The sequence below is a fragment of the Anolis carolinensis genome, chromosome 1, assembly GCF_035594765.1.
Source record: "Anolis carolinensis isolate JA03-04 chromosome 1, rAnoCar3.1.pri, whole genome shotgun sequence".
In the NCBI taxonomy this organism is placed as follows: Eukaryota; Metazoa; Chordata; class Lepidosauria; order Squamata; family Dactyloidae; genus Anolis; species Anolis carolinensis.
Window position 1 is genome coordinate 57,237,741 of NC_085841.1, and position 23,516 is coordinate 57,261,256.

At 40.3% G+C, this 23,516-nt stretch overlaps 1 protein-coding gene across 3 annotated transcripts in view; it reads left to right on the top strand.

The window, feature by feature from the left end:
* Nucleotides 1-4,849: 4,849 nt before the first annotated feature.
* Nucleotides 4,850-23,516, top strand: part of pld5 (phospholipase D family member 5) — a 146,647-nt gene continuing 127,980 nt past the window's right edge. Inside the window, exon 1 of one of the 3 annotated variants that reach the window (XM_062975000.1) lies at nucleotides 4,850-5,473. In XM_062975000.1, coding sequence (XP_062831070.1) covers nucleotides 5,285-5,473 — 189 coding nt within the window. In that variant the 5' untranslated portion in view covers nucleotides 4,850-5,284. Of the gene's footprint in view, nucleotides 5,474-9,447; nucleotides 9,549-23,516 lie in introns of those variants that run through there. The other 2 variants (XM_062975016.1, XM_062975004.1) reach the window with 2 other exon arrangements.

Below are 23,516 nucleotides of genomic sequence, written 5' to 3' on the forward strand. Positions count from 1 at the left end.
GAATAGGCGGTTGGGTCTTGTGAGGGAGAAACAGAATCTATCATTTAGGATTTACATTTTAAAAACTATACCTGTAATTTAAAAATACCTTTGATACCAATATGGTCAATTAGGAATACAGTCCATTGTGTGCTCTTGAGTTTTTTTTTTAAATATGCCTTCAGTCTTCTTCAAATCTTTTCTTGATATTCACTTTATTTTACTTTAAAAACATATACCGAAAGAATGATATATGAAACCTGAGTATGCTCAGTAAATATAAAGGTCTGCTAATAGAGTACCTAAAAAGAATAAAGGGAGTTAAGGAAGTAATGGCAGGTATGAAAAGATCAAAATTAGATCTGCAATGTTCATAAGGAAAACAATGTAGTAGGTGCCAATGTGTGATATGCAAATGATTATAAATTTACCAGAAAGAGGACAATTAATAATGGCTAGCTCTTTGGATGGAATGCGAAATAAAACTGATATTTGAGGAAAACTGAGTTAATACATGTCTGAAATGACACTCTTTTCTGGTCTATTTCTGTTCCAAAAAGACTTACAGTAGAGTCTCACTTATCCAACACTCGCTTATCCAACGTTCTGGATTATCCAACACATTTTTGTAGTCAATGTTTTCAATATATCGTGATATTTTGGTGCTAAATTCATAAATACAGTAATTACTACATAGCATTACTGCGTATTGAACTACTTTTTCTGCCAAATTTGTTGTCTAACATGATGTTTTGGTGCTTCATTTGTAAAATCATAACCTAATTTGATATTTAATAGGCTTTTCCTTAATGCCTCCTTATTATCCAACATTCTGCCGGCCCGTTTATGTTGGATAAGTGAGACTCTACTGTACTATTGTTATGTGGAGGAGACCCTAGTCTTTCAAAGTCTGTGCCAGTGGAGCATTCATCATCGTCATCATCATCGTCATTGTCATCGTCATTGTCATCGTCGTCATCATCATCCTGCTTTTATCCACTTTTAACATTTAAAAAATTTAAAACCTACAACATACATGCAAATATTAAAACAGAATTAAACAGACCAGTCCACTACAATCCCTTAAAATGCTTAAAATAATCAAATAACCTTCGGCACCCCCTAGCTCACTCTAAGCAACTTCCATCTTTAAAAGCCTGCCTGAATAAAAAGGTTTTAGCCTGCTGCTGTAAGGACAGCAGGGAGTGTGCCACCAACTGTGCTTGCAATGAAGTCTACTAAGACTTTGAAAACAGCCCAAATAGTAGACTGTGTGCCTGCTATGTATCATCCTGATTAAATACAGATAAAGTCATTGTGAGAAGTCTGACAGCAAATGGGGAAAATGACCACAGCAACTCACTTGTGTTCCCCCATGCCTTCCTTAAACTGGCGCCTTGTAGCTCCCATCATTCCCAATTCAGTTAAGAACATATATGGAAGGCACCAAGTTGGAGAAGTCTTCCTTATCTATTATAATTTGCACTTTATTCTCCTGTCAGCATTTCTATATGTTTTATTGAGAACCAGTATGAACTGAGAAGCCACATAGTATAGTGTTGGAGTATGACTCTGGAGAGCAGTGATCAAATCTCCACTCAGTCATGGAAACCCAATGTAGTGACTTTGAGCTAAGCACACTCTCTCATCCTCAGAGGAAGGTAAAGGAAAACCTCCTCTGAACAAATCTTGCTCAGAAAATCCTGCGAAAGGTTTACCTTAGGACCTCTTGAAGTTAGAAATGACTTGAAGGCATATAGTGACAGCAACATTTGTGTCTTTTAACAATGGCATCTAACACATAATAGGTGAAGCCTTTCCCATCACTATTCCTTAATGTTAGGGGGAAAGTTGAATGTGCTGAATTCATGGGCAGTACCATTACTAAAAGCTCAGGAACACTGCCAGGCAAACAAAATGGCAATGCTGTTCTATCACACTAAGACTGTTTTATAATGTACGAGTTTCTTGCCTGATGACTTACTTGATCCATGCTCCAGACCTTGGACATGTTACTGGGAGAGATTGCAGTGTTCAAAATCCCCCAGCCTGCGTAATTCACTAGAGGATTCTAGGAAACGAAGTTCCCCCAAATTAGTTTTTTCAGCCAGCAATTTCATCTCATAAATTCCTCCTTGACTGATATCTGCTGTGGATTACCACTCTGTTTCCACATTTCTTTATATCCCCCCTTTTTTTGGGTGGGGGGTGTCTTTCCCCCCTCCCTCCATTGGCAGAATCTCATCCAGGAGTCTGGGAAAGACTCACATCAGACTAACTGTCTTCTGACTGATAGAAAGAACTTTGCCTTTGGGAAAGATGAGCAAAAAATTTCATCAGGTCCTTAATGATGGAAATTCCCAGGTGGAGAAGAAAACCAGATGGAGGGAAATGGATTGATAGCATGCGCTGCCTCAGCAAAGGCTACTTGGAAGCTCTGGGGAAATAAACCTCTTCACAGAAAGGGGCATCCAAGTGTGAGTCTATGTGCTTTCAAGTCGCCTGCTGCCTTAAGATTACCCATGGGTTTCATAAGGTTTTCTTAGGCAAGGAATGCTCACTTTGCCACTTCTTCCTCTGAAATGTAGCCTACAGCAGATAGTATTCCATCAAGGATGAAATAGGGCTGACGCTGCTTAGCTTCCAAGATCAGCCAGGATCTGGTGCCTGTAGGGTTTTTATGCACACTATAGGCACCTTGTTTCTGGAGAAAGTATTGTTCTGGGTTAAGAGACAAGAAGTCGCAGGAAAAAAAATGAAAGGTTTTGTTGTTGTCCTTGTGTGAATACAAATATACCAGCATTTGAACATAATGGAAGATGACTTTAAAAGGGACTGAAATGGTCGTAGAAACATATGATTATACAGAGAGACCATGTGGCCCATCTAATTCAACCACCTGACATGCAGGAAAGACATAATCAAAGTACCCCTAACAGATGACCATCTAGCTTCTGTTTAAAAGCCTCCAGAAAACAGTTTCCACCACACTCCAAGGCAGAGAATTCCACTGTTGAACATCTTGTATGGTTGGGAAGGTCTTCCTGATGTTCAGGTGGAATCTCCTTTCCTGTAATTTGAACCCATTGCTCTGAGTCCTAGTCCCTAGGGCAGCAGAAAACAAGCCTGTTCCCTCTTCCTTATGACAGCCTTTCACATATTTATACATGGCAATCATGTCTCTTTTCAACCTTCTCTTCTGTAGGCTAAACATACCCAGTTCTTTAAGACACTCCTTATAGGGCATGGTCTCTAGATGTTTGATCTTTTTAATTGCCCTGCTCTGGACACCTTCCAGCTTGTCAATATCTCTTGTATATAGTATTCCAGGTGAGGTCTAACCAAAGCAGACTAGAGAGGCACCATGACTTCCCTCGATCTAGGACCTCATCACATTTACCAATTTAATTGCTCTAGGATGCTTGCCAGCCAGTTGAGGGACTGATAGGCACACAGCCCATTACACGACATCCCACAACTTCCAGCAGAGGCCCCATCCCCAACTGGCTTGGAAGAGTCCTTGGATCCTTCCTCATCAATACAGGAAGGCTCCCTTGTTGGGTGACACTTCCCCCGCCTGCTATTTTTGCCAAGCTTGCTAGTGAAATGGCAGGTGTGTGTGTGTGATAAGGTCCTTAGACACCATATTTCTTTTGATGCAACCCCAAATCCCATTGGCTTTTTAAGCTGCTGCATCATATTGTTGGCTCATGTTCAACTAATGCTCTACTAAAACTCCAAGATATCTTGCACATGGACTGTTGCTGAGCAAAGTGTTCCCCATCTTGTATCAGTGTCTGTCTCATATTTGGGGGCCAGGCATGGTTACTACCACCTCCCTTAGCAGAAGGTGCTCCTCCGTTTTCACTGATTTCAGTTATGACAACCATGAAAATGAACAAAATCTGGCTACTCTAAAAACAGGACAGTAAATAAAGAACGACACTCTGAAAACAGAGGAATTCCAGACAGGAAACAACCAGGGCCACCCAACAAAGGATTCCCCCAGGCAGTAAGCAGCTAGACTTTGAAGCTGAAAAGCTATTCAATGCTAATCAAGGAGGCCACATTCACATCTGCAGACAAGAGTTCTTTCTCCCACCATAGACATTCCACAGATATATAAACCACACTTGCCTAGTTTCCAACAGTCCTCACAACCTCTGAGGATGCCTACCATAGATGTGGGCGAAACATCAGGAGAAAATGCTTCTGGAACATGGCTATACAGCAGGGGAAACTCACAGCGACCCAGGAGAGCTGCCCTTCGCTTCCCATCCATTTCCCCGCGAAGGGGCTGAAGAGCTTAGGAAGACCCAGGCTCCGGCCACACAGCCCTATAGCCCAGAATATCAAGGCAGAAAATCCCACAGTATCTGCTTTGAACTGGGTTATCTGAGTCCACACTCAGATAATGTGGGATTTTCTGCCTTGATATTCTGGGCTATAGGGCTGTGTGGAAGGGCCCCCAGAGGAGAAGCACATTCCCGGGCGCCCAGGTCCACTCTTTCCGCTGCCAGCCCTCCCAAATTGGCGGGGAAACTTTTTTTCAGCACCAGCGAGGAGGACAGGGCGCAGCGGAATAAAAAGGGTTCTGGGAAGCGTTGGGCGACGAGAGAGACCCTCTTCCTTTATGTTATGGTTTGGTGCTTCTTAAACATCCCTTCTGGTCACCTTAGGTGAGGAGAAAGAGAATGTCTTGGTTGTGTGTGTGTGTGTGGGGGCGGGGGGCTGGCGGACGGACGACGACTTAAGGCGGCGGGACAACTTTCTCCCTGTCTGTGTGTCTTTCTTTCCTTTCTACTGCTGAAGGGAGGAGGAGGAGGAGGAGGAGGAGGAGGCAGCCCTTCCTTCCCGCCTTCCTTTTCCACTGCACCAAGTGGCGGCGAGAGCGAAGCCTTAATAGAGTGAGAGGCGGCGGCGCGCGCCCCTCGCTCCTTCCAGGGTTTGTGTGCGCGCGCGCCCGCCACCCTCTTTTTGTTGTTTCTTCTTCTTCTTCTGTGGCCCCCATTGCTGGTGCTGGTACTGGTGTCGCTCCTGCTGCTGCCAGCCAGTGCCGCAAGGAGGCGAGGACGGACGGACTGCAGCTCCGAGCGGGCAACAAGCTATTCACTCGCCTTCTCCTCTCCTTCTTCCCCTCGAGCTTCTCTTTCCCTCCCTCTTTCCTTCCTTCCCTCCCAGTTCTTTCTTTCTTTGTTCTCCTCTCCGCGCAGCCTTACCGCACCTTCTTTCTACCTCAGCTGGGTTCTCCCTCTCTCTTTCCCCCCTTTCTCCCGCGTCTGGCCCTCCGCCTTGTCATGTCAAGATGGAAGGCAGGAGCGACTGGCTGGCCTCCTCGTCCCGCCCCGAGGGCTTCGAGCAGCTGAGGCTGAAGAGCAAAGCCCGCGAGCCCTCGCCCAGCCTGACCCGAGTGGGCTCCAACTTCTACAGCGCCGTCAAGCAGCAGGACTACAGTGCCAGCGTCTGGCTCCGGAGGAAAGACAAATTGGAACACGTGAGGCACTTTCCTCAACTCATATTCGTGTCTTGCATTCCAGCTTCTTCTTCCTGCTTTCCAGTGTCTGCCAGGCAGGTCCTTGCAGCTGCCCCCCCCCCCCCCCCCATTTATTTATTTTTACAGGTGTGGAGCCAAAGGGAAGTGAGGGCTTCCTACCCTCCTCTCATTGAGGCAAGGTTTGCACTTAGAGCTCCAGGTCCAAGCTGATAGACCAGGCATGGGCAAACTTGGGCCCTACAAGTGTTTTGGACTTCCTAACAGCCTCAGGCCCTTTCCTTTTCCCCCTCAGCCGCTTAAGCGGCTGAGGGGGAAAAGGAAGGGGCCTGAGGCTGTTAGGAAGTCCAAAACACTTGTAGGGCCCAAGTTTGCCCATGCCTGCGATAGATAGATAGATTAGATAGATACCCAGCCTGGCTCTCCACAGCATCTTAAAGGGACCACAGTAACTTGCACTCTGGTGTGACTGATGTTCGCTTCTAAGCAAACTATACATGGGATGCATCAGGAGATGTGGCAGAATTAACATATACAAGAATACCATGCCAGATAACTTAAACCTTTGCTTATTCAGTTCTGTGTACATCCATTTAAGGTGTTGTCGAAGACTTTCATGGCCATGCTGTGAGTTTTCCAGGCTCTATGGCCATCTTTTCTGACTGCATCTGCGGCAGGCATCCTCAGAGGTTGTGAGGTCTGTTGGAAACTAGTCAAGTGAGGTTTATATCTCTGTGGAATGTTTGGGGGGAAGAAAGAACTCTTGTCTGTTTGAGGCCAGTGCTAATATTTCAATTGGCCACCTTGATTAGCATTGAATAGCCTTTCAGCTTCAATGTCTGGTTGCTTCCTGCCTGGGGGATCCTTTGTTGGGAGGTGTTAGTTGACTCTGATTGATTCACGTCTGGAATTACTTTGGTTTCAGAATGTTGTTCTTTATTTACTGTCCTGATTTTAGAGTTTTTTTAAAAAAAAAATACGGGTAGCCAGATTTTGTTCATTTTCATGGTTTCCTCCTTTCTCTTGAAATTGTCCACATACTTGTGGATTTCAATGGCCTCTCTGTGTAGTCTGACATGGTGGTTGTTAGTGTGGAACACCACTCAGAAAACAGAGGAATTCCAGACATGAATCAGTCAGGGCCAGCTAACTCCCCCCAACAAAGGATTCCCCTAGGCAATAAGCAGCCAGACCTTGAAGTTGAAAAGCTATTCAGTGCCAATCAAGGTGTCCAATTGAAACTTTCACACCTGCCTCAAACAGACAAGAGTTCTTTCTCCCACCCGAGCATTCCACAGATATATAAACCCCATTTGCCTCATTTCCAACAGACCGCATCACCTCTGAGGATGCAGAGATGCAGGCGAAATGTCAGGAAAGAATGCTTCTGGAACATGGCCATATAGCATAGAAAACTTACAGCAACCCATCCATTTAAGGTGTCTGCTGCAGACCAATTTGAGCATCTCAGTCAGATATGTGTAACTGAATGGGACCTCATTTGTATAAAGTTATCATCCCCGTTGTGGCTTTGTGCACCCCCCCCCTAATGTTGGAATGTCATGATGATTAGGATATTCAAGTCTTGCTTTTGCACTCCTTAGCTTGTTCCTTGTCTGGAGGTGCCCTCATTCTGTATTCTAGACCTGCTTCCCTTTCTCATCCCCTGTGTGGGATCCGAAGACAGCATCAAGCAGATGTCTTTCCAGCATCAATTTCTGTAGCAGCAGTACATGTTAACTAAGTGGTTTGGGGACCAGAGAAGAAGTGAAGCTGTGGCTGATTGTGATGAATATTTTATAGGGTTTTTAAGGTACTTCGAAGTATTCTTGTGGTTCAGAGGTTTCAGGGTAAAAGACTCTTGTTCTTATGTAATTTGTAGCATTAAGAATTTGGATGAATTAAGGCATTCTAGGTTAATATAATTTGAATAAAGAATGAGATGAAGTCCATAGCTGTCCCTTTTCTCTCCTTTTGTAATCCCTGATAGGAAGTTTGCTGCAGGCTCATGGGAGGGAAGACTATTCTTGTATTCTATAATGCAGTAGGTTTGCTTTAAGAAGATAGCTACCTGCAGTTCAGAGCTGACTCTGTATCACAAAAGGCATTTGGGCTTTGTATGTAAATACCACAAGCCACTGTTTTCTAATGTGAATCAGTTCCTGGAAGGAAATCACTGGATCAAAATATAGTGTCCTCTACACACATATTATTGGAAATGCACCTGAATGATGTCATCTAAAACACATTGAAACACACAGCAATGGCTGAAAAGTATGAAGTATTATATTTCTCATAGACAGTCCTATAAAACATCGTTTACTTAGGAGGGGATACAAAATAAGCAAGTGTTTCCATGAATATGGCTAAATGTAGCTCACAGTTGCCGTAAAGAATAACATCACAAGGATCAATGAGTTGTGGGAAGTGAGTCTTGAAATAGTATTGTAGAAATACTAATCCATTTTTTTGTGCAACACATGGAAGCCTTGATTCAGCCAGGCTTCCCAATGATGACGTATAAATTAAAAGGAAAGGCTAGTGGCTTTACTTTAATAGGCCTCAAGCTTGGAATAAATAAACGTTCCTGTCCAGAGCATTGCATATTGTTGAGAAGCATTTATGTGTTAATTATCATTTGATTAGCTCAGTGTTACAACAAAGTAACCTAATGTTAATCTGTTTCAGAAAAGCCAACAAAAGAGACCCGTGTCGCAACTAAGTGAAAAAATAGTATGGCATGCATATAAGCATGCATACATTTATGCAGAAGATGATCCAATAATCAGGCAGTACTTTTGGCCAATAACACTCTGTATCAAAATATGAATTTTTTTTATGTTCCTGGTTTGAAAATGTTGTTTCCTGTTTAATTGAGTGGTTCTTACTTTGAAAGTAGTTGTTATAATCCAGACTTTGTTTTAGTGGCTGCCACAAGCTATGTTGAATTGGTTGAAACTTCATTGAAAAACTATAGCAAAATGTGCTATAGAATGTCCTGCAAAAACAAAGTTTTTGCAGTTTGATAAACTTTTCCCATGCTTTTATGACAGAACCAATTAGGAAATTGCATTTATAACCCAGGAAATCACGTTACATGGTGTAATCAGCCTGAGGCTTTGATGATAGGTTACTTCTTCAAAGGTAAAGATGTGAATTATTCTCTCATATAGGTTGCACTGTTATGCACACTATATCCCAATAAACTAATGTAAATAATTATACATACATTTGGGTTATAAACAGAGTTTTGCATGAACATAATGAGTAAAATGGCACTAAATTACTGTCACCCGGCCACACATACACAAATTTATGAATGCATATATTTATGCAGGAAAACTTTAGCCCAGATAAACTTGCAAAGGATTGCAATTGTAATGGAAGCCCGCTTATTCTGGTTTATAGATGTATTTATTATTTATTAAAAACATTTATATTCTGCCCTTTTCACCCCGAAGGGGACTCAGGGCGGAGCACAACATATATACCGCAAACATTCAATACCAGAACATAAAATAAACCATAAATATACATAAACACTTTAGTGGAAAGGAAACTGTGCTGAATTTAGCTCTGGTTTATGTATGCATTCTGGAGGAATAATATATAAACCTTCCTGCATCTATTTCAGATTGTATATTATTTGTTGAAATTTCACTGAAATTTATATTTCTATGGAGATGTTTTAACTTTTTGTTAGCAATAACAGGGATAACGCTTTCTAAAATAAATTTTTATCTGTAGCCAATATTCAATTTAATTGGGAAAATGCTACAACACTTTTTCTAGACATGCATAGCTACATCTTGCTGCATACTTGGCAGCCAGTGGGAAATGTGATGTTCAGAAAGACAAGCAGGGCATTTGTAAAATGTCTGCCCCAAGTTCTGATTTGATATTCTGGTTTGTGGGTGGAGCAAATTCTTTATATAAGCGATTGTCTATCCTTCACTTTGGTGAAGATACCAGAAACAGACAAGCACTGTCTATTGCCTTCTGAAGTATTCATTCACCTATGACAGCAGAAGAGAGCACATCATCTGAAAAGAAGCTCTCCACTGCTGTGACAGGAGAGGTAAGGTATCTTGGGCAACTTTGGAATATAGGAAACCACCTTTATACCAAGTCCATTGATCCATAGTTACTTATGATTGGTAGTAACACTACAGGATCCCAGGCAGAATTCTTTCTAGCCTTATCTGAAGATTCTTGATGTTTCCTGGTGGTCTTTCACCCAATTATCAATCAGGTTATACCCTGTGCAACTTCAAGGCTCTACTTCAAGACACTAAAACTATTTGCTAGCATAACATCCTGTTTAAAAGATCAAGTAGAATCTATATTGCACTAAAAGGGGCTGAGGAAGGGTGAATAACAGGAAAATGTGCTCAAGATGTGTCTAACCATGATTTGATTTTCTCTGTAGGATTAAATTGTAAGTCAAATTTACACATATTATCTTAGCACAGAATTATACCAACAATTTTAATACGCTCCTTTTACTGCCTGCCTAGAGATGTAAATCAGAAAGGTGGTCTGTTAGACTATAACTGTGCTTATATTTTTGTATATAAATTTATCTCTTTTTACTATTCACAACAAATTTTGGTTTAATGTAGTTGTGGAGCTAATGGTTAGTAAAATGAATAAAATGTGCCAGCTTTGGGAGATTTGGTCTGTTTCTAAAAAGAAATGTCTTTTGTAGGTCTTCTTATGTATCCTAAAGGATTTTTGGATTAGGGAGAGCACTTTATAGCTGTCTGTTCATGAATTACCAGAAGAAGGACTGTAAACTTTTTAATTCCAACTTTTGAATTCTAACATTTTTTCTGTGTTCAGTGATTGTAGGCAACTAACTTTTTAAAAGAAACCTTAATATATAAACACTTGGTTTGTATTGTTGACATTTTTAGTCTTAAACAAGTGGCTACATTTTAATGATCCTTAATGTTTTTCATTGTCAAATCAAGAAGCACAAATCTAGGGAATCTGATTTATCCTTATAGGTTGTTGCTATTTAGATTGTCTATCCTTATGGGAGTGTCAAGATTTTACTAATTTATTCTCCCCATAGGAAATATACATGGGGGAGAATTAGCATTGTTTAGTTTTTCTGCGCTGTTATTTTTGTTTCTGTGTACAGTGACTCAATGAATGAGAGACTCTGAAACTGAATCTGCCCTTACCCATGATAAACTGCTCTGCGGCTGCCCTTATATAGGCTGGGAACATTTCGGAGCCCTTCAGCATCTAGCCAATTGGCTGGGTTTAGGGCATATTGGGTCTGCTGCCACCACTGCCTTATCGTCCAAAAGCAGATCCCTTGCACAGGCTTTTTGGTAAAATCATTTCTCGTTGGTCAACCAGCTGAGTGCCCTGATATATCCTCACCAGAAGTGATGTTATCAGCAAGCCTGCACAATAGTGTTATTTCTGACTGGTGACACAGTGGCAGGTTTGATGGTGTTGTGGACACTAGATGGGGCTGGATCCAGCTTGATCCAGCTGTGCACATCTTTGAAACACAAGGATTATTCTGCATCTCCCCAGAATCCCATTTCCTCTTGCTCTAGATTAATGTCTGTATGCAGCACTTTTGCTGCGAATCCAGCTAAATGCCATATAGATTTCCTGCAGAAGCTGAGAGGTGAGTCCACTTTATTTGGGCTGTGTCTACATAGTCTCTTTTCCTGGTGCTACAACTTTATTAAGTATTTAAATCTTTTCCAGTATGTTATGTTTTCTCAAGATATGCCTAAAATATGACCCCCTGTAAGTCAAACAGATTTCTGTAACTCATACTTATTTTTTTACTACATTTATATCCCGCCTTTCTCACCCCAAGAGGGGCCTTACAGAAAAGCAGCAATTTTATGCCATAAACACACATACATGCAGTAAAAATAAACATATCAATTAAAACCAAAAATCAACAGCAATATTAAAAACGATTCTTAAAATCTCATCATCCAGAATCAAAATCCATAAGTCAAGAACAAATTAACCAAAAGTATTATTAGATCTTTTTCTGTTATTCAATAGCTCAGTAGTTTAATAGATGGTAGAAATGCCATGGATGTCAGTTACCTAGATTTCAGTAAATTCTTTGATAAGGCCCCTCCTAATATTTTGATTAGCATATCAATTAAATGTGGAATAGATGGGTGCACTGTCACATGGTACAATAACTACTTGGAAATCCATACTCAGAGACATGCCATCAATGGTTATGCCTCACGTTTGTAGGAAGTCTCTAGTAGAGTGCCTCAGGGTTCTGTTGTAGGGCAATTATTCTTCAATATTTTTATCCATGATGTGGTGGAGGTAATCTTTATCAATTTGGAAAATGAAAAGAACTTTAAAAAGTGGCTTACACATAGGAAAATAAGAATATAATTAAAAAGATCCTAGATAAATTAGAACACTGGGCAGAAATTAAAACAATAACTTTTGTAGAGAGAAACACACAGGTAAAGGATGGAGGGATATGTGTCTCAACAGTAAGGTAAAGGTAAAGGTTTTCCCCTGACATTAAGTCTAATCATGTCAGATTCAGGGGATTGGTGCTCATCTCCATTTCTAACCTGAAGAGCCAGCATTTTCTGTAGACACCTCCAAGGTCATGTGGCCAGCATGACTGCATGGAGTACCATTACCTTCCCGCCAGAGCGGTACCTATTGATCTACTCAAATTTGCATGTTTACGAACTGCAAGGTTGGCAGAAGCTGGGGCTAATAGAAGGAACTCACTATGCTCCCTGGATTCGAACCACAGACCCTTTGGTCAGCAAGTTCAGCAACTCAGCGGTTTAACCTGCTGCGCCACCATGCAGTACTGCATGCAAAAGGGCCTCGGGTTCTTGTTGATCATAAGCTGAATGTGAGCCAACCCCTTCCCCCAAAAAAGAAAAATGTAGCCTGCACTAACAGAAGCATAGTTTCCAGGCCAATGGAAGTAAAAGTTCTACTATAGTCTGTGCAAGTCAGACCTGATCTGGAGTACTGTGTTCCATGTGCTTTATTTTAAGATGAATATAGGCATGTTTGAGCAGTTACAAAGATGAACAACAAGGACGTTAAGAAGTATGGAGAACAAAGAATACGAGGAAAGGTTGGCGGAACATGATGAAGAAAAGACTTTGGACTTGATATAATTGCACTCTTTAAAACCTCAAAGGCTATTAAGACTGGAGCGCGCAGGCTTGTTCTCTGCTGCTTCAAGGGATAGGACCAGGTCTAATGGTTTGAAGTTACAGAAAAGCAGTTTTTCATTGGAAATAGGATTTGACATTAAATGCAGGCAATGGAACCAATTGCCTAGAGAGTTGATGGATTCTCTTTACCTGACTTTCTTCTAATAGATGTAGGATAGCTTTAGCATTGAACAGAGAATCGGGCTGAACCCATGAGGCCCCTCTCAGCTGCATAATCCTATGACTCTATGATGTTTAGTGGGATTATCACACTGTATTTCCATGTGCCACCACAGCATCACTTGGTCCCACTATCTATCATTATTTTATTCATGCAACTTGTAGTGTTGCTGTAAAATGTAAGGGGAAGACAGAAGACTGATAGTCAAATCCTTGAAGCTGTAACTGACTACCTATATAATTCTCTTTCCTTGAATTAGAGTTGCTTTTTGATTGCAATGTAAACTCTGACAAACTCAGGCTATGTATAAATAGTAGAGAAGAAGTAGGTCAAAAGATCTCCATGGCTCGTGGACTTGACAACCTGAAGATCTGATAAAAGCAGAATGATTGATAAAGATCTTTAATCAGCAAAATGCAGTGATTCGTTAAACCTTTTGCAGCAGGTTCTGTGCTGTGAAGGCTTGACTGGAATTATTTGTGAGTCAAATTCAGCAACAGAACTTTTCAGCTGAATATAAATGATGCCTTGTATATATTAAACAGGAATCTGAAATAGAGACAGAAAATCAACAGTTACAACAAAAGATCTCACATCTTGCATCAGGTAGTATAAAATAACCCCTGCTTTAAGGAGGATTGTAATGTGTTTCTTCAAATTACTGTGTAATAGGTTATATATATACTTTTGACCAACTCCTTCTAAAAAGTGATTATCCCAAGATTCCTCAATGTCCTAATCACAAAGGAGGAAAAGGAACATTTTACTGTTGCTTACTTACACTACTGCCATGTTACCTAGGCTCAGTGTTTTGAAGTGTTATCTCCAATAACTTGGACAAACTTGTAGACTTTCAGAGATATATGTGTAAATTTTGCCCTCAGCAATAGCACACCTTATCACTAGGACATCTTTGCCTCAATAAATCACACAATAAACCACACAATTGTACTGGTCAAAGGAAAAAATTTTTTTAACACACAAGAACACTAAATATGTAAGCAATCCTTCTTTGAGAAATAGCTGTTATGCTAGAGATGTTCAGTTAAAAAAACACATGGATTTTTGAGGGTTTTGAGTGTCTAATATAACAATTAAAGCCATATATCAATGCTAAATAAGCACACAATCAAATGAATAAAGCAGAAGCCCATACATCAGACTGTAATACAGAAATCCCTCAATAAAGCCACTGGGAAAGTACCTTCTTTTTACAAGGTCTTTTTGTGTATGTCCAACAAAAAGGGCTGGAGAAACACAAACTTTCAGAATTGTACTTTGGAAGCATGACTGTAAACAGGGGAAAGGGGGACTGTTTGTGTGAATTAATTGAAAAAAAGATCAACAAATTACTACGCACTAGGCTTGTGCATTTCAGATGAACCTCAATCTGCTTCTGTTGGCCGAATTTTGGGAGACCCCTGGATCCGTTTTCACGTGCCTCCAGGTTTGGCCCCACCTCCCGCGCCACGTGGCCTGGCCCAGCCAGCTTGGATGGGCCTTCCGCCGTGGCCTACACGCCCTTGCCATGCCAGGAGGCGTGGGCACGTGACACGGGACCCGTGGGCACCCAACGCGGGAGGCGGGGCCAGGGCGCACGGTACGGGAGGTGGGGCCAGGTCTGGGCATGCCTCCCGCGTCACACAGCCATGCCTCCCATGGGGCGGGGGGGGGCACTAAAATTAATTTTGCCTACTAAGGCAAAATGCCTCTGTCAACGGCTTCCTCACCCTATTGTAATTAGAGAAGGCATAAATCTGTAACTTTGGCCATCACAGGGACTTTTAAAAAGCAGTTGAATATGTCAGATGACAGTACTTCTGCTAATCAGGACAATTGGTGGTCATGCACAAACTGTACTTATAGTTTTAAACAAGGAGTGAGTTTTTATTATGTAATTGTAGCAGTTTCACATTGATTTAACTGTTATGGCCCTGTCTTATAAAATCCTAGGATATGTAGTTTGATGAGGGTATTCTTTGTATTTGTTCAAGACATGCGAGTAGAGTTCTGTACTGCAGAAGTGTAAATGGCTTACCAAACCATATTTATATAACTCTGTGGTGCAGATAAAAACTTGGTCAGAGGAATGGTGAGAGCAGCAGGGCACAAGAGGTGGGAATATACCGTCTCTTTTCCTACTTGTAGGCATATAAGTATGTCTGCTTATCTGTGAAATGGAATAGAGGAAAATTTTGAGTGAAGAGAAAAGGTATGATTCACAAAGCAGGTCTGTCTGTCAGAAATGTCTCTCTGAACCTTTGGATTCTGAAATAAGAAAGAAGGCAGCATAATCGGACAATGGCAGAACTATGGGGCAGGTTACTAGTTTCTAAAAAAATATAACATGCAGTTCTCCTATGGCCAGGTGCTCTGGATGGCCTTCATGAACTTTACATCACCCTTAAGAAGACATTAAAACATTTATGTCACTGAAAACAGTTGAAAATATTTATTTCATATTTCTGCCCCTCAATATGTCAGTCTAAAATTTGTTGTGGAGAGAACAGTGAAATGTGTATGGAAAGGGTTGTCTGTAGACCCAAACCAACCTTCATATCGATATCTGAAGGCTCTTTCCTTCTGTTTTATTTCCCTTGGGCTTCAGTTTTATTAACAGATTTTGCTTATTCAGGGGTTTTAGGGATTCCTATTAGTCCATTTTATTTCCTTTGAGCAAAAGGATCTCTTACTTTGAACATCTTTTTGAGCTGCTCCTCGCTATTTCTATTGAGCTAGCCTTTCAACCATTGGATATGCTCAGCTTTTTCAGTTTCTTAAGATATATTGTATTTGCTACTTTTTATTTAAACCTTTGAGACCTAAAATTCATTTGCAGAAGCATCTGCTTCACTATTTTCATCTAAACGTTTTTCCCCCCTCACAGTCAGGTAGATGCTACAGACAGTAGTAGATTTTGGTTCAGGCCCCCATCTACACTGCCATATAAAACCCAGATTATCTGTTTTTAACTAGATTGTATGGCAGTGTAAACTCATATAATCCAATTCAAAGCAGATTATCTGGATTATATGGCAGTGTAGATCCAGCCTCAGGCACCTTCTCCATTGCCATGTAAAATCAAGGTTATCTGCTTTGAATTAGATTATATGGCAGTGTAAACTCATATAATCCAATTCAATCAGATAATCTGGATTATATGGCATTGTAGATCCAGCTTCAGGTTTCTTCTGCTCTGTTCTATAAAATCCAGATTATCTGCTTTGGACTTGATTATATAGCAGTGCAGTCTTCTTCAGCCTTCTTCAGCCTTTGAAGGGACTTTCTTCAAAGCAAACATATGTAGGTTTCCCATATTAGATATAAACCTTAGTGACCAAGATAGTCAAAGGCCATCTAAATCCACAGTAAACTGAATCCAGTCTCAGTCTCTAAGGCCCCTTCTACACTGCCATATTATCCAGATATCAAAGAGGATAATCCATATTATCTGCTCCTAACTGGATTATTTGAGTCTACACTACAATATAATCCAGTTCAAAGCAAATAATCTGCATTGTATATGGCAGTGTAGAAGGGGCCTAACAGAGGTATAAGAGACCATGTATGAGTAATGTGTGCCTTCACCTAACTTTGTGCTAGCTGGTGATGGAATCAATATTTAAACCATTCAGACATATAATTCATATATTTTATATATTTCACTACATTTTGTTAATTAAGAAAACAGAGCTCATAACAAATTGATCTTGAGTGTCCATTATGATAGATGGTTAATACACAAATACCAGTGTCAGGAGAACATAGTTGTAATTATTTTTCTTTTCAAAATAAATATTTCAAAATTATAGGCAGAAAAAGACCTAGCAATACAATAACAGTACCACCAATTAAAGGACAGTCCTTAGTTACACCATCTTCAGTCAATGCTGAAAATCATCAAAACAAAAACACAAAAATAGATAGAAAAACAAAAGTTAGTATGGTAATAGTAATAAACCCTTATAATTGTTATAATTGGCTCTAATAACATTTTATCTATCTAGGAAAGGCAACAGTTGATATAGGACAGGCAACAGACACCATAAGGTGATAGTAACTAGATATGTTTGTGCCAGTTGTCCAACATCAGATGGATTTAAAAATGTTGATTCTGAGCATGATCTCAAGAGTTAATTTATTCCCACAGAGAAGATATAGTGTTTCTGCTCATAAATTGTTTGATCTAACTTCTTACCTGGGAATATTTTTGATGCTGCTGTGTTCAACATTCAAGTCATGCTCTCAGGCATAATGTAAGTATAATGTAGTGCAGGGGTCCCCAAACTAAGGCCCGGGGGCCGGATGCGGCCCTCCAAGGTCATTTACCTGGCCCCCGCCCTCAGTTTTATAATATAATATTTTTATATCAGTTTTAATAATATAATATATTGTATATACATATAATATTGATAATAATATTATGTTATACAATATAATATTAATAGTAATGCCATATAATAATATTAATTATATGTTATATATTACATATTATATAATAGTATAGTGGTATAGTTCAATATAGTAATATATAATGCTAATATTGTGTTATGCTAATAATATAATATATTGTGTGTACATACAGCTGCTCTGAGTCCCTTTCGGGATGAGAAGGGTGGGATATAAATGTAGTAAATAAATGCAGTAAATAAATAATTAATTTTAGACTTAGGCTCGGCCAAAGTCTGACATGACTTGAAGGCACACAACAACAACAATCCTAATTAACTTGACTATCTCATTGGCCAGTAGCAGGCCCACACTTTCCATTGAAATCCTGATAGGTTTATGTTGGTTAAAATTGGGTTGTTGTATGTCTTTCGGGCTGTGTGGCCATGTTCCAGGAGCATTCTCTCCTGACGTTTCGCCCACATCTATGGCAGGCATCCTCAGAGGTTGCCTCTGAGGATGCCTGCCATAGATGTGGGCGAAACGTCAGGAGAGAATGCTTCTGGAACATGGCCACACAGCCCGAAAGACATACAACAACCCTGTGATTCTGGCCATGAAAGCCTTCGACAACACATTGGTTAAAATTGTTTTCATTTTTAAATATTGTATTGCTTTGTTGTTGTTGTTGTTGTTGCACTACAAATAAGACATGTGCAGTATGCATAGGAATTTGTTTTGTTTTTTTCAAATGATAATTCGGCCCCTCAACAGTCTGAAGGATTGTGGACCGGCCCTCTGCTTCTAAAGTTTGGGGACCCCTGATGTAGTGGTTAGAATGCTGAGAAATGAGGACTCTGGGAGGCAAAAGGTAAAATTCCTACTCAGCCATAGAAATCCACTAACTGACATTAATAATAATAATTTTATTCTTATATTCCGCCCCATCTCCCTGAAGGGACTCGGGGCGGCTCACATGGGGACCAAGCCCAGCAATATACAGTGAAATACAACCAGATAAATACCTTTAAAACAAGACATAAAATAATAAGCATAAAATATACATTAAAACATACTCAAAACCGATAGAAATAACCAGGCGCAGTGGGCATAATCAAGCTGAAAGCTAGGCAATGTTATATATGAACAGAATCTTACAGCTTCTATTCAATGGACCAGGAGAAAAGCAGTAGCCTGATATAGGTAGAGGTAAGGGACTGGCGTTGATCTATAATAAATCAGACAAATGCACATTGGAAAAGCCAGGTTTTCAAATCTTTTCGGAATGTGGCCAGGGTGGGGCCAGTCTAATTTCTCTCAGGGGGGAGTTCCAGAGCCGGAGAGCCACTGCCAAGAAAGCCCCCTCCCTCGTCCCCACCAACCGTGTTTGAAACGGCGGAGGAAGCAAAAGGAGGGCCTCCCCAGCCGATCTCAGAGGTCGCACAGGCACATAGTAGGAAATACGATCACAAAGATAAACCGGACCCGAACCGTTTAGGGCTTTATAGGTGATAACCAGCATCTTGAATTGGGACTGGAAACATATCGGCAGCAAGTAGAGCTATAATTCGCTCCCGTTATCAACCTGGCCGCTGACCATTGTACAAGTTAAAGTTTATAGGCCATCTTCAAGGGCACCCCCACATAGAGTGCATTACAGTGATCCAATTTGGAAGTAACTAAGGTGTGGACTACTGTGGCCAAGTCAGACTTCAGGAGGTATGGTTGCAACTGGTGCACAAGCTTTAACTGTGCAAAGGCCCTCCCAGTCACCACTGATACCTGAGCTTCAAGTGTCAGCGCTGAGTCCAGGAGGACCCCCAAACTGCGACTTCAGGGGGAGTGTAACCCCGCACAGCACAGGTTGCCACCCTATACCCTGTTAAACAAACCATATCCTATCAGGTCCCTTCTACACTGCCATATAAAATCCAGATTCTTTGCTTTGAACTGGATTATATGGCAGTGTAGACTCATATAATCCAGTTCGAGGCAGATAATGTGGATTATCTGCTTTGATAATCTGGATTATATAGCCGTGTAGAAGGAGCCTCAGCCTTGGCACTGGCAATTCTGCTCAGAGTATGTCTTGTAAAGAAAAGCCTGTGATACATTTACCACAATTTGAAGGTACATAACTATAATATAGCAACTAGAACATAAAATCACCATCTAATAATTGATGCTTGTCATCAATTATAATTACAACTCAAGTGTGTAGTTTGTGCTTTGGAAATGGATAAATTGAATGTGCTTTTATCAAGTTTGGAATTGACTGCAAAAATTAGGATCTGTAGTTAATGGTATAGGGAAAACTCAGACAAAAGCAGAGAAAATGTAAACCCCAAATGCTCTGTTAATGACACTGAAGAATAAAAATGTATAACTCTTTGTTAGCTTGGTTGTTGCTGTACTGTACAATGGAACCTATGGTAATGAGCATATTTCCCTTAGAATGCCCTTCAGAAAGTCATAATTTAAGAGAAGTATACCATGTCAGAGCCACACACAGGTACTAACCAGCAAAGTAGAGGGATGGAAAAAATGCATTTATTTATTTATTTAATATCATTTCTGTTCTGCAATTCCCCCAAAACTGGGAGTCAAGGCAGTTCACAATAACATTAAAAACAGATACAAATATTAAAATACAAGGTTAATATATCAAAACACAATTTAGCAATTTGCAGTGTTAAAGCTCAGTTGAATTAAAGCAATTTAATTATGCTATAAGTGTGGGAAAGAGTGAAAGAATGTGTATCCTCAAAGACTTGTCTGGAGCTCTTGTCTGATTGTATTTGCCATTTGTTCTATATTATAATTATCTTAATAAACAGTTCCTTACATTAAATACTATGGTTGAAGTTTACCTATAAAAGTAGTTGATATCTCTTACACACAAATGCACTTCCTCTCCTCATTCCCCCTTATTCTCCCCCATCCCTGTCGCCTGCTGCACTGTTTTAACATCATGGTAATAAGTGGCTGAAGGATAGAAGGATTGCTTCATCCTGCTAAAGCAATGTATGAAAGTGTCTGCATTGTTCAGAGACTGCATATTTCCTTGGTATTCATGTTTTATTCTCTTTTAATTGGAAATGAGCACCTGTTCCTATATTACTTAAGCTAGCAGTCACAAACAAATAGCAGATGCACTGTTTCCTCTTGGGATGAATAAATTATGTGAACAAGTGGAGGGGAAAAATCATATGTGTGGCTAAATAGATATGCTTTCTTTCTAGTGAGGGATACAAAAGACAAAGACTTTGCAGTTTCAGTTATTTTCATAGAGTTAGTAACTTGAAGGGAAGAAAGCCTTGGTATACGCAATAATAATAATAAAAGCTGCAGCAGCCATATAACATGCTATCTTTCCTCCTATAGCTGTATAGCATAAACATGTTCACCACTGCAGCATTCTGCGCAAGCAGAGCAAGCCACATTGACAAAAACATAGTTTTAAAGTTGTGAGCAATATATGATTTCAGGGTAATACGGTTAACATTGTCCACAGTTTTTAAGGGTAGTTGCAGCCCTCTTCACCTACACAAAATTAATCAAGTATTCAAGTGTTCAAGGAGAAATGCTTTAAAATTTCACTATCCTCCTTGTTTAGGTTGCCTTCTACACTGACCATTAAGGTAATAGATCAGCCTGTGGACAGCCACAAAATTCACAGGGGCTGATATGCATTAACCTGGGGAAAGCTGCTTAATGTGGCTGTGCCCTGAGTTACCCTGGATGAATATAACTCAGGGGGAAATCCAAATCCCACAGCAGGATCCAGGTTTTTCCCCAAATTATGGGGGGAAAGGGTGGAAGTTGAGCCCCTGTCCAATGGTACCAGACTTGATTTGCATGGCTGGGCAGTGGGCATGTCCTTCAATCTCTGAGACAGCTCAGATGGGCCACAAAACAGGCTGAAACTGGCATTTAAGACATTAGTTTCAGTCTGCTGTATTGGGCTGTGTAGAACAGCACTGCCCCAGTTTGCTAAGGGGGAGGCTTGGACCAAGAAAAAAAAAGCATTATAGAAGGCTTTTAAAATGTATTCTGTATCATCAATCTAAATGGTGATAGGAGAAGGCACAACTGCATGTAAATAATTAGATGCATTTAAATGATTAGATATCTGATGCAGATCTCCAAAAGTCATGGTATGATTGTCAACAAGGGTAATTCACCCCTGATTTTATTGCTTTCCCTCATTACAAATTTTGAATTGTCAATCAAAGAAGTTACGGTATACTGTATTTCCAAGCTCTACAAAAAACGCTTTAGGGAAGGATCCAAGGTCCAGTTTTACACAAACTCCTCTACAGATTGCATCAAAAACATTTCAATAGAACATTTTTTAAGTAGAAATAAATGTATATTTTTAAAATACAATTTTGTACATACCTAAATAAATATCATGTATAATTATAGTTAGTTGTTTAAAATCTTTAATTTTAAATGCGATCACACCTTATTGATTAGTAGTATCTCTTCTTGTTTGCTTACATTATTGCTCATTTATTTGTATCACATACTCTGTTTATAGAGTAATCCTTCTTCCTTGCCTGAGTAGAATAATTGAGCATCATAACTAAAGGTGCTAACAGCATAATACTTTGGTCTGTGGCCAATACTTGTAATGTGTTGTTTAAATGTGTAGATCCATTTTGATGCAGCTGTGCATTTGTACTGCATAGAATGAAGAAAAAATTAAATGATTTCATGTTGTTTTGGAAGAACAACTGCTTTGCAAGAGTACTAAGGAACTGTTTTAAGAGCAATTAGTTGTAAGATGACATTTGAAAGAGTGTCATAAGGAAGAGGGAGCAGACTTGCTTTTGGCTGCCCTGGAGACCAGGACTCAGAGCAATAGGTTCAAATTATAGGAAAGGAGATTCCACTTGAACATTAGGAAGAACTTCAGCCCCTACTACCACTGCCATATAATATCCAGATTATTTGCTTTGAACTGGATTGTGTGACAGTGTAGACCCATATAATCCAGTTCAAAGCAGATAATCTGGATTATATGGCAGTGTAGAAGGAACCTTTTTGACCACAAGAGCTGTTCAACAGTGAAACTCTCTGTCTCGAAGTGTGATGGAGGCTCCTTCTTTGAAGGCTTTTAAGCAGAAGCTGGATGACCAACTGTCAGGGGTACTTTGTGCTTTTCCTTTGTGGCAGCGGGTTGGACTAGATGGACCATGTGATCTCTTGCAACTCCATAATTCTATGATCTAGAAGGACTTATAATAAATAATGTAAAATACAAGGATTAAATCATAGAATCATAAGAGTTGGAAGTGACCCCATAGGCCATTGAGTCCAACCGCCTGTTCAGTGCAGGAAATCGAGTCTCATTTTAAAGTTGTTTAGAGGAGACCCCATCACCCCTCTAGGTAATTTGCTTCATTGTTTAACTGCTTTTACTGTCAAAGGGTTCCTTCTAACAGTCAATCAAAATCTACTATCTTGTAACTTCAAACTATTAGATCAGGTTCTGTTCCCTGTGGCAGCAGAAAACAAATCTTGACCTACCTTTCTGTAATGACTTCACTCCGTAACGAATCGTGATGGCAGCAGGGCAATTCCGGCATCCCGACCACCAGCTGACGCTTCTCCATTCCACATTGGAAGTATTGCAGCTCTGTGTTGGTTGCAGTGGTGGTATCTTACCACGCTGCTGCTCCATTTTGCGTTGGGAGCCCAGCTGGAAGTCACCGTACGTCATTGATGGGAGGCTTGGGGCTCCATGGGCAAACCGGGGCAGAAGCATCCTAGGATGCTTCAATTGTCCCATGTGATAATAGAATCATAGAATCATAGAATAGTAGAGTTGGAAGAGACCTCATCCAGTTCAACCCCCTGCCAAGAAGCAGGAAATCGCATTCAAAGCACCCCCGACAGATGGCCATCCAGCCTCTGCTTAAAAGCCTCCAAAGAAGGAGCCTCCACCACAGTCCGGGGCAGAGAGTTCCACTGCCGAACAGCTCTCACAGTCAGGAAGTTTTTCCTGATGTTCAGGTGGAATCTCCTTTAAGATAAGATCATAAGAGCCCTTTAGAAATCTGAAGAATGCATTGATGTCACACTCCAGAGTTCTCTTCATCATGCCAAACATGCCCAACTCTTTCAACTTTATCCATATGTTTTGTTCATACCTTTTACCATCTGTATTCTCTAATTATGTTCCAATTTTTCTAGTTTCAGTAGAATTTTTTAAGCTTATCAAGGTCCTTTTAATTCTGTTCCAATGTTCTAATGTATGATGTACTCCTTCCAT